The sequence below is a fragment of the Notothenia coriiceps genome, unplaced genomic scaffold (assembly GCF_000735185.1).
Source record: "Notothenia coriiceps isolate Sejong01 unplaced genomic scaffold, NC01 NC01_scaffold00023092, whole genome shotgun sequence".
Taxonomy (NCBI): Eukaryota; Metazoa; Chordata; class Actinopteri; order Perciformes; family Nototheniidae; genus Notothenia; species Notothenia coriiceps.
In genome coordinates, this window is record NW_011355793.1 from 7447 (window position 1) to 18766 (window position 11320).

At 41.0% G+C, this 11320-nt stretch overlaps 1 protein-coding gene across 1 annotated transcript; it reads left to right on the top strand.

Moving 5' to 3' along the window:
* The first annotated feature begins 3454 nt into the window (after positions 1-3454).
* On the top strand, positions 3455-6666 carry LOC104954237 (protein Jade-2-like). Its single transcript, XM_010781314.1, has 2 exons — positions 3455-3728; positions 4488-6666. Exons 1-2 carry the CDS (start codon positions 3519-3521, stop codon positions 5295-5297), a joined length of 1020 nt encoding a protein of 339 aa, XP_010779616.1. The 5' UTR covers positions 3455-3518; the 3' UTR covers positions 5298-6666.
* The last annotated feature ends 4654 nt before the right edge of the window (positions 6667-11320 follow it).

Below are 11320 nucleotides of genomic sequence, written 5' to 3' on the forward strand. Positions count from 1 at the left end.
AGCAACACACACACACAAACACACACACACACACACACACACACACACACACACACACACACACACACACACACACACACACATACACATACACACCACACACTCTCTCATGCACAGGCCTGGTCTTGGCCCTGTCCTGCTGCTAGCACATTCCTTACCCTGCACTGCCTTAGTATTGCTGGCTAGTGAATCATTGCTCACTGCTACATCAGCTGTTCTCTAAAGACATCCTGGGGCTTTTTGTAGCTGTAGTGTGCAATCGCAACGAGGAACAAAAACTGTTGCTGTCGTGCAACAAAGCCTTAAACAAGGGATTCGGATGGCTGTAACAGCACCTTTCGATGCATAGCATTAGCCTACAGTAGCCCATTAGTTCAACATGTTAGCTGTAGCTGACGAAGGAGGAGGAGTCAGTGTCGTCATTCGGTTAAAAGATACAGCTCCACTATTATTAGGCTTCCTCTGGACATTTATTTATTTGGGCATGTTGTACAATTTGTTTGAAAACAAAGCAGAGATGAGTAACATCAACAACATCTCATAATCTCCCATAACTGTTTAAAAGAGAAAATCCACAGAGAGAATACAGATTTTATTTTCAAACTGATTTAAAATAACATTCATAAAAATGTTGTACTACTGTGTTGCCAATAAGGGAAATACAGATAGAAATCAATTTTAAAAAAACTCTTTATGACACTGAGATTTGAGAAAAAAATACATTTGTAGATGTATCATGTGCTATCCTGTTAATCAGCTTAGCCTATCAACTCTCTTTATTTCCGTAAGTAAATTGAATTTGTGGGAAAGCGAGAATGTAATGCAAGTGTTTATTTTTGGCAATAGTTGAATGAATAACTAAGAAGCCTCCCCATTATGCTGAAATGACTGTAATCTGATCCTTGACTGTGTATTGGGGAAACAGCAGCAACAACGTGTTCAATTTGGTACAGTCACTCATGTCTCCCTCATTCATTAATAAAGTTACTTTAGAGATTCTGTGACTTTTCATTGATAAACATCATCAGGTAGTATCTTTATTTGTCCTTTTGTCCTTTTATGTTTATGACTAAAAACTGACAACAGGCCCTTTAGCCTCAGCAGTAGTGCTAATTAGCTAATGTTAGCATGCTAACACACATTTTGGTAAACATGGTAAATGTTAAAATGATCATTGTGAGAATGTTAGCATGTGACTCTTAGCACTGCTGTGTCTCAGCACAGCCTCACAGAGCTGCTTGTGTACATATTTTCCCATAGTGAAATAAATATCAGGATGTAGAGTATGTGAGAATTTAAACATATCTAAAGACCACAGTGTGGCATGTTTCCCTCCCACCTTCCTCTCTCTGAACTCCATTACTGTCCTCCATCATCCCCTCTCCTCACACTTCTCTCCTGGCTCTTTATTTTCCCTCCGTCACCTATTCCCTCCCTCTGAGATCTACCGACTCCTGCAGAGACATGCTGCGTCATGGAAACGACCGGCTCGGTGTGTGTGCTTGTGTCTGTGTATCTCTGTGTGTGTGTGAAGTAGTTGCTGTGAAAGCCACCCTAACAGCACCTCCTGCCGACCAGCTTGGCAGATCATTAAAAGCACTGAAGATTTACAGAGAGGCTGGAAAGATGGTAGAGAAATAAGGAATGAATAGACTCAATCCTGACAAATATGCAAGCTCTTGTCAGTATTTCTCCTAATGTGCTTGTGTGCAAGTTATTTGTAACATAATCGGCATCTCTGCTTATATCATATTATGGGTTGTTCCCCAAAGTGAACATGACAAGGTTCTGGTTGCAGAGGTTAATGGTTGTTCCTTGCTAAGTATGAAAACTAAATTGCATACATTCACTATAGATAATACCTCCTCTGCAGCCTAAGATCATTTTTGATTTAGCTGCAAATACAACAAGGAGCGTTTTACTTTGCACGCAGTTCTGTTTCTGATAGGTCTGAAATTGTTGAAAGTTGTTATCCTTCATCACAAAGACAGATTTATCAGCAGAGGAAATAAACATGTGATTGTTCTTTTTCTAAATGGTTGTTGTTGTGAGTTTCTGCAGGGTTCTTTTGTTGTAGAATTCCAAAATTGCTATAATAAGTGGAAGTCTCGCTGTTATCATCCCATTTTCTGTAAAAATCCTCTTTCTAAGAAGCTACAAACACAAATTCTCATCAAATCAGCGTTCATGTCTAATCTGTATCTATCTGGGGTTCCAGCGCTAACATTTTTTCACAGTTATCTATAAAGGAACAAAACATGGGACACTACCAACTCAGTGTGTTTGTTGCTAGCTAGCTAACATTAAATATTGATTTTCTATTCTTTTCAGCAATGATTAAAACATTTAGGTTTTATTGGCTACATACCAAACACGTAATCAATATGCAAAAATGTTATTCTATACAAAAATGTCAAAAATTGTCAAAAGCTAAGCATAAATATATTTGGCAGGGTTTCAGAAAAAACTTGTTGTGATCCATACTGAATTTGGATTCAATTAGATGCAACCAGAAGATAGAGGAGTGAAAGCCCTCCCCCCCCATTCTCTGTTCTCCCTAAGCCTAAGAGTCTTCACTGAATTGTATATGAGAAATTGCCACAGAAAGACATGCTTTGGCTTTTGCAGCCCACATTGATAGATAGGAGCCTTAAAAATCTCCTAATTATGCATACACACACACACACACACACACACACACACACACACACGCACGCACACACACACACACACACACACACACACACAGTCGTGGGAAGGAAACGGGATTTTGGTTGTAAATGTGTTTATGGTTCATATCTTCATTATTGAGGAAGCAACAGAAAGAGCTTGTTTGGATTTTGAGCTTTGTCCTTTCTCTTTCTGTCAGACTTAGAGTAGTTTCTGTGTTTCTACTTATAAATTAAATGAGGCCAAATAAGATCTAGAGTTGCTATGTAAGAGATTAACATCAATTAAGAGATGTTGCATAACATTTTCAATTATATTCATTTTGAGGTGTTGTTATAGTTACCATAAACAAACCGTTTACTTATTGTGTGATTAACCTAATCAAGATTGAGGAACAGGTCATTTTCGTTTTATCTCTGTGCTAACATCAGCTGTTTGCATGTTTGTAGCTATATTGACTTAATCCGCATTTAAATATGTCATCATCTTTTTTGGCAAGGAGACCCACAAGGTTGTGTACGCCTACCAACTGCATAATTCAGATTCATGCTTTGAATGTTAAATGTTTTCGTAAAATCATCCAAATTGAGTCTTTATCATTTAAAATGGGTCAATGTGTTACAATTAATAGTCAAGCTAATGCTGTACACACGCTGAGTGGTGGGATTTAGGGCTTTGCTTTGCAGGTGCTGTTATATGCTTTTTACTTCTTGACGTCATTTGAGAGCCAATTCCTTTCCACTCAGATGTCTTTTGTTGTGTTTTTTGATGAGAAATGTTCAATTCCCCTCACCTGTCTACTTTGTCTTTCTCCACCTTCTCTCCCCTTCATCCATACCAATTCTCTCATGCCTCTGTCTTGCTATCATCCCTCGCTTCCTCCTCTCTCCCTGCTCATGTCCAACCCCTCAGGTTTGTCGAAGTCCTTCCCGTTGGACAACTCTTTGTTTGACAGCTGGCTCGCCCAGTCGGTTCAGATCACGGCTGACGACATGCTGAGTCAGTGGGCTCTGGGCTCCCAGCACCGGGACAAGAGTGGCAGCCTGCTCTCCGACCAGGTAGACCCTCAACAGCAGGAGTGACGTCTCGGCTGTTTCTTGAGTTGACTTTCATTTTATGATTTCTGATACATACATCAGATGCTACTGTAATAATGCAGCAATTTAAGTTTTGAATTGATTTGATACAACCAAAAGTGATCTGCAAGCTAAACATAATTTCAGCACCACTTCACAGATCACACTAGTGGAAGAAGGAGCATGATTAAATTAGACCGGCAAATTCGTTTTTGTATTATTTAGAGCTGTACAATATGAGAGAAATATGTTACAGGTGATAACGTTTTTGAATATAGCAAATGCGATAAATACATATTTCTATAATATGTAGTCAGTTCTGTCTTTCTGCTGTTGTCGGTATACTGCAACAAGTAGCTTGTTAAATAAAATACATGAATTGACATTAACTAGAAAATGAACACATACAGTAGATACAGTAGTCACCTTATAAAATGCACATTTCTATTGATACTATTTTAGTTTTTGCAGTCTTGCGTGATGACAATAAAAAGTGATACATTGTGCAGCCCTACTATTGATCAAAGCGCATAATCCAGATATGTCATAAACATTGTGTCCAACGTGTATGTATGGCACCTCTAAACATGAACTGATTCAGCCTTTTTCATCCCTTCTTTTCTAATCAACATTCCCTGGATCTCCTTTTGATTCATATCCTCTCATCCCCCATCTCCTATTTATTTCCAATCCCCTGTTTTTTCTCACTTCCTCTCTTCTTCTTCTTCCCCTGTCTTGCAGCTCCTGCAGGGTGAGGAGAGCCTGCTCAATCTCATGATGGAGAACTCCATGCAGTCCACCTGGAAAACACCTCAGCTGGGCCGAAAACCACGAGGGAGCAACAAGCCCCGTACTCGCGGTGCCCCTCCGCAATCGCCCAGCCCCACCCTTCCCCAGACGCCCCTATCTGCAACGGCCCCCTCCTCTGCAGCAGCCCCCTCCTCTGCAGCAGCCCCCTCCTTTGCAGCGGCCCCCTCCTCCGCCAGCAGCCCCTCCACAGCAAAGAGTCTCTGGGCAAGCATGGCAGAGGAGAAGCCCATCCATGTGGGCCGCAAAGGGGAGAGGTCCGGGGGCTCCTCGCGGCACCATCTCTACGTTCACCCCCACCAGACAAGGAGCTCCGACCCGCCGCCGCAGCCCCCCGTCTCCAAGATGGATTCCTGTCACATCTCGGAGGAGCGCAGCCCGTGGAACAGCGTCTACACTGGGAATGGCGTTGCATCCTCGTCCCCACGCCCAGGCTCCAGCCCCGGGGCCACGTTGCCCGACACAGGGGCGATCATTCGTGGCAGGGGTCCACGGCTCCGCCTCTCCCGCCAGGTGAAATCCAGAGGGAGGGGCTTCACTGGAGGTATAGCAGGTCTGGAGTGTGTTGGGATGCCGCTCACAGGAAAGGACGCTTCGATGCTGGACGCTGTGGAGACCGACGGCTACTTCTCTGACGGCGAGCAGAGCGATTCTGACACGCGCTCGGGCGGACGCAAACTCCGCTTGCCGCAGTTGCATTCTGGGAAAGAGGACCTGCTGAGAAGGAGCGTGCTGGCCTCCTAAAGAACTGAGCTAGCGAATTGTATCTCCATCTGTGCCCAATATACAGTCCACAAAACATGGCTGGATGGCTTTGTTCAACCAAATCCTGTCACGTCTACTAGTGGAAAATCTCTTCAGCTCTCGACTGCTTTGTTTTCGGGGGGGGAATTTGAATGTAGCTGTTTGCCTATCGTACAGTTAAGCAACTCCACCGGACTGTAGTTTGTCGTCAGCCTATTAGAAGATGTGATACATTTAACGAATAGGAAACAAACATTTCATTTAGACTTTGTTTAAATTTCCGATTCATTTTGATCCTGGGCGTTGAAGTACCCTTTTTTGGCCTCATGTCTGTGGTATCTGCCAGACTTGGGAACAAACACTTTGGGGCATTATTATTATTTTTTTTTTTTTTAAATATTATTCAAGCTGGTTTCAGGGTCTGCTCCGCTCTTGGTCTTTTATGGCCTGAGATGAATCCAATGAGTCCTTGTTTTCTTGAATCTGTTCAGTGGAAAGACAATTTCACTCCAGAGCTAATCTGAATATGTACAGGTGGTGACATGGGATAACATGTATTCAGCCTTGAAAAGCACAACTAGCTAGTCATAAGAGCTGGAATGTAAGCACTCGTGTGTATAATAGATGCTCAGTCAGGGTTGGGTTCAATTCTCATAATGTTTACCCGGTTTGCAAAATGTACACTAAAGCCTACATTCTTCAATTTATCTTCTCAGATTTCCAGCTTTTCAAATTTTTAGATAGCAAAAAGATTGACCCCAACCCTGGAGCTCATTCAGATTGTCACACAGAGACACAAACACACAAACATACTGACACACATAATAAGCAAATCCCTTTGCTCACATCACAGCCGAAATGGAAATATATTTGATCTGACTTTTGTCAGCTGCTTTCAAATTCTTCCTAGTTCTGAGTTAATTTTTTTATCAAGCCGGAATCCTTGGAGAGAAATCATCGTAGAAACTCTGTGCCTTCTGTCGCTTGCCCTGTGCCCCCTCACCTCGACCCAAAAAACGTATCAAAAAACAAAACAATCAGTAAGTCGATCAATCAGTCGTTCATCAATCGGATTTGTAACAATCAAACCAAAAGGAAATCCCGTTGGATTGGTTACCGAGTGTAGCCAGTGCTGGGCTCCTTGTCTCCTTAATTGTCTAGTGCCTGAAACAAGGATGTAAATGCAGCATTCACCATTAATCAGCAAAGTATCTGCAACAGTTAGCAAAGCAGAGCCACAGCGTACTATCAGTGCAGAGAGCTGCCTACTGTTCTGTGCCCCCCCCCCACAGCTAGATCACTGCAGCCCAGAGCCATCGATACACAGTTTGGCCAGGTTACACTGTGAGCACCAGAGAGCTGAGTAAAACTATAGATACACATGGAAAATGGGAAAACATATTAAATAAAACTTTAACCTGTCGGCAAGTCCCGTTGAATATTAGTCATTTAGATTAGTGGCAACAAACACGGATTGGACATTTTGGTATTTTTTGTAGCCTGCTCCAATCAATACAAAAGAAGATGTACCGCCAACTGTTTTGATAATCAATCAAGTTTTTTTTCTATGCAAAAATACTGTTTCAGCCCTTCAAATATGAAGATTTTCTTAGTATATATCTAACTAAATATTAGTTTTTTTGGACTTAAAAACAAAGCATATTACCAATTTAATACCACATCCATGTGTAACTATGCAGTTTATGAGTTTTATTTATCAATGTAGTGAATGAAAAGTAATTGTTTAATGTGGCCAAGCTCTAGTCTCTGATGGCTCTGCTGCACACGTTCTCCTTTTAGATGAATGATGACAATGTAAAAACCAGCTTCAGAGGCCTGCGCTCTTACGTTCTTAATTTGAGTTGTTTGTATTACTTTAAAAAAAAAAAAAAACTTTTGTTGTTATCGCAGAGAGTTGTATTTTGTACTTAAAGCAGTCCATGGTATTCTCAGGGGTTAAGAAAAACGTTTAAAAAAAGAATAAAAGGTTTAAAAATGTATCGAAAAGAAGCGTAAGACAGATATATATACATACCGGTACATATATATATACATATACATATTTATATCGTATACAGTATATACATATATATAAAGTAATGTGTGTATGTCTAGAAATGTCCTTATTTGGCAAGCTTCACTGTTTGAACTCCTACACGAATACTACTGAGCATGTTCCTTTTCTCAGTACGGCCATCAGCCCTGGGTTCAACCAATAACTAAATAGTATTTCTTTGAATAACAGGCGAGGGGGCAGGTCAGATAATAGCGAACTATAATAGCTCTGTGGTCAACAACAAAAAGGGATTTTATTTTCATTTATTAAGTAGTTAGTACCTATCAAGTGATTTTTAAGGGCTGCTTAACCCAGGTCTGATGAACAGATACTTAAATGGAGGTGCAAGTCCAATCTACTTCCTCTGGGTTTTTTTCGCTGTATGGAACAGCTTCTAGCCTGTCTTCGGAAGTGACCACGCCAAATAACAGATCTGTGTATCAAGGCCGCATATTTACATATTTTATCTACACAAACACACATACATGTCTCTGGTTTTCAAGATGAACAATTTTGGATAAGGATGTCAAATAATTCTGGCTGCAGCTAAGTAAAATCTCAACCCAGCTCGATCAGTTAGAAAATGCTGCAAGCTCCAGACGGGCGCAGCTATATTCACAATACCAACAAACCCAACCGGGATTCCTCCACATCTGCATTTACAGGAGTTCCCTTAGGAAAAGCTTGGCGATGGTTGTTAAATGCAGACTCACACATAAACCCTATTCAGAAAAAGCCCAATGCTGCTGACCTGAATTCTCAACAAACAGCTCACATATACAGACACACACATATAATACATACCAGAGCTGGTATAACAGGGTTAAAATATACAAGATGACTAGTTTTGTATGTATATGTGATCCTGTCTGCATCAGGAAGTATGAGCTTACTCAGAGAGAAATGCCCCCTATCAGCAGGAGAATATTAGTACTGGTGTCTCCTTCAGATGTAGCCATCGTAGAAGATTCATGTTGTTAATCCTCCACTCGGCTGTTTTTCAACAAAGAAAAGTGGGGAAAAAAAACTTTTGGAAGCGTTTGTTGGAGGATTTTAAACTTCTACTCTGGCTACTGTTATTACAATCCCCATGATAACGGACTGCAACAACACATACAACAACAATAACCGCGAAAAAAGTTTGTGTTTTGAAGCAAGGATGTGGTGGCGTATTGTCATTACGACCCGCAGAATCCTCCACCGGGTGGTTGCAACCATCCGTCGGTTGCTAAAACAGAAACATGTAATCTTGGTTTCAATATTCAGTGTTCAGAGTAGCCTGACTTTGTAGACAGTGGTATTAGACAAGGCCTCACATATGGCCTTAACATGTAGTAGCAAATGCTAAGGCTGCATAGTGTTCGCAGGAATAAAAATTCTAAACATTTTGGCTGAATGTCCTCTACAGAACATGTGGAGGTGAGTAAAATGTGCTGCTTCTAAAGATGATCTCCTGTTTGAAAATCAGATTTGAACCTCAGAATGACACCAAAGTACCTTGTTTGGCAAATTGCAGTTTAGTTTAGTTTTTATTCCTGGATACTGAGCAGCCTTGGCAAACAAACTGGTTATTATTCTGTATTTACAGTGTGGCTTCAATGCCATCTCCTTCCGCTGCATAGATACTGTAGACTGGAGCTTTTTGCAGGTTTTTATTTTTTATCAATATCATCTTAGAATACAACTTCAAACCATCACTGTCCTCTGTGTGGTACGCTGGTGTGGGTGTTGGCTTGCAGCCCGAAAAGTGCTCTGATGATCTTTGAATTTTGCAACTCTTGTCAGGTCGGATATCCAGATTTTATTTGTCTTTCCTTCCTGGGTTTAATCTGTAATATATACATGCTGTTGAAATGTTCAGAGTGAAGCATCAGTGTCAGTATCAGCGGGAGATCTGCACTGCAGGAATAATGATGGTTGTGTTCCTCTGTGAAAGCTGACCATTTAGAGTGCATGGTAAAGACATTATGCATAATGAATACATATACAACTATACAGTTTTCTAAATGGTAAGCTGCTGCAAGTGTGAAGGCAGAACCTTATCCCTGCTGGAGTTGGCATGAACGTTACACTTGAGAAATAAGCCTGTGGGCATCGTTCATGAAATGGCAGGTCTAAAACACACCTACACACAGTGATGAACTCCATCTAGCCTTCTACTGAAAACCTGCTTAAAGGCCAGCTGAGTGCTGAAGGCGATTGGAAGCTCGCATATAATTGAAAGAGCTGCTGTCTTCTGTACCGACACTGTTGTTAAACTTCTGAGAAAGAAATCACTGCACCAACAGGGCCGGGCTCCTCAGAACTTCCTCAGCAGAGCAAAGGTCATGTTTAAAGCTTATTTATAAGTAGGGCAAGCTAGGACTATCCAGCAACAAAACAGTGGTAGCATTAGTACCAACCAATGTATGCAACAACACCATCTGTTTGATTTGAAGACGGAGAAAAGGAGAAAACCTGAGAATGTTGCATCTTCTCAGTGGAAGCATCTTTTAAAGACCAAATGTGATGGTTGCTCTGAGGTGGTTTTGAGGAGCCAGAAGAGTACCATGATGCTGTCGTGAGGAAGACTCTTGTCCTCTGTGGTTGCTCCTTCTTCCAAAAAGAAAGTGGTTTGAGGCAGTCTGTAGGTCAGTAAAATCAGGAATGGACTCTTTAGTGGTAATAAATGTAATTTGAGGCCTCAGCAAATTGTTTTTCTCCAAAAGGAACATTCGGTTTTGTCTATAAAATAAATCAAATTGACAAGGAACACTGTTTAATCCTTTTTTTTTTTTAAACAGGCTGTTTGTAATACAATTGTCTTGTCCGTTTTATTGTCCTACGGCAGCCATGAACCCCCCCACCTGCGTACCACTGGAGTTTATACACATTTACAATAATGTATAATACTGTTCAACTACTTCTACTATTACTACTAGAGACATTTCCTTTGTTTTGAAAAAGACTTTGGAAGCTTTTTTTTTTTTTTTTTGTAATGCTTTAGCTGGCCGCCGTGGCTCGTATCAAATTAGAAAGCTGACTCATGATCTGCTCGCTCTGTTTTTACTGGCGCTTTGCTCTCCTCTCTGTTACAGCAAAGTTGTGGCTTCAAGGTCAACATCTACAACCCAGACACATTGCACAGATGGGAGGTTTAGTCATTCAGAGCCGCTGCGGAGGCTAAAGCAAGCTCGGTTTTCAAGTTAAGCCTAAATTGGCGGAGTCAAAGAACCACAGTGATTTGAGTCAGAGCGCCTTTTCTCTCTCATTCGTTCATGATATTGCGGGGGAGATCATTGGCAAACCAAGATCAATACATACAAGACCAACACAACAAAATGAATTGCCATATGTGAGGAAATTCCTGGGCCATGTGTTATGGAGAATGCAAATCATTTTTTCTTGTCATCTTGAGCAACCAAGATTATTGTTAAAAGAACTCTTGTGTTGGTTCCATAATATATTTCTTTTAAAAGTGAAATGGTACTTTCTGACTCCAACTTCTCATATGCAAGGATGTGATCCTGCAATAATCACTAAAACATCTTTGGGTTTTGTACTATTTGTTGGACATACACTGAACAAAAATATAAACGCAACACTTTTGTTTTTGCTCCCATTTTTCATGAGATGAACTCAAAGATCTAAAACATTTTCTATATCCACAGAATAACCATTTCTCTCAAATATTGTTCACAAATCTGAAAAAATCTGTGATAGTGAGCACTTCTCCTTTGCCGAGATAATCCATCCCACCTCACAGGTGTGGCATATCAAGATGCTGATTAGACAGCATGATTATTGCACAGGTGTGCCTTAGGCTGGCCACAATAAAAGGCCACTCTGAAACGTGCATTTTTGCTTTATTGGGGGGGTCTGGGGGGGTCCGAAAACCAGTCAGTATCTGGTATGAGGGTTAGGGTTAGGGTTAGGGTTAGGTTTTGAGTTATGGTTGGGGTTTGTGCTTCATGGTTATAATTTGTGT

Coding starts and splice junctions, on each gene's coding strand:
- LOC104954237 (XM_010781314.1), top strand. CDS start 3,519: ATGCCTCTGTCTTGCTATCATCCCTCGCTTCCTCCTCTCTCCCTGCTC. Junction 3,729..4,487: donor GCAGCCTGCTCTCCGACCAG/GTAGACCCTCAA, acceptor CCTGTCTTGCAG/CTCCTGCAGGGTGAGGAGAG.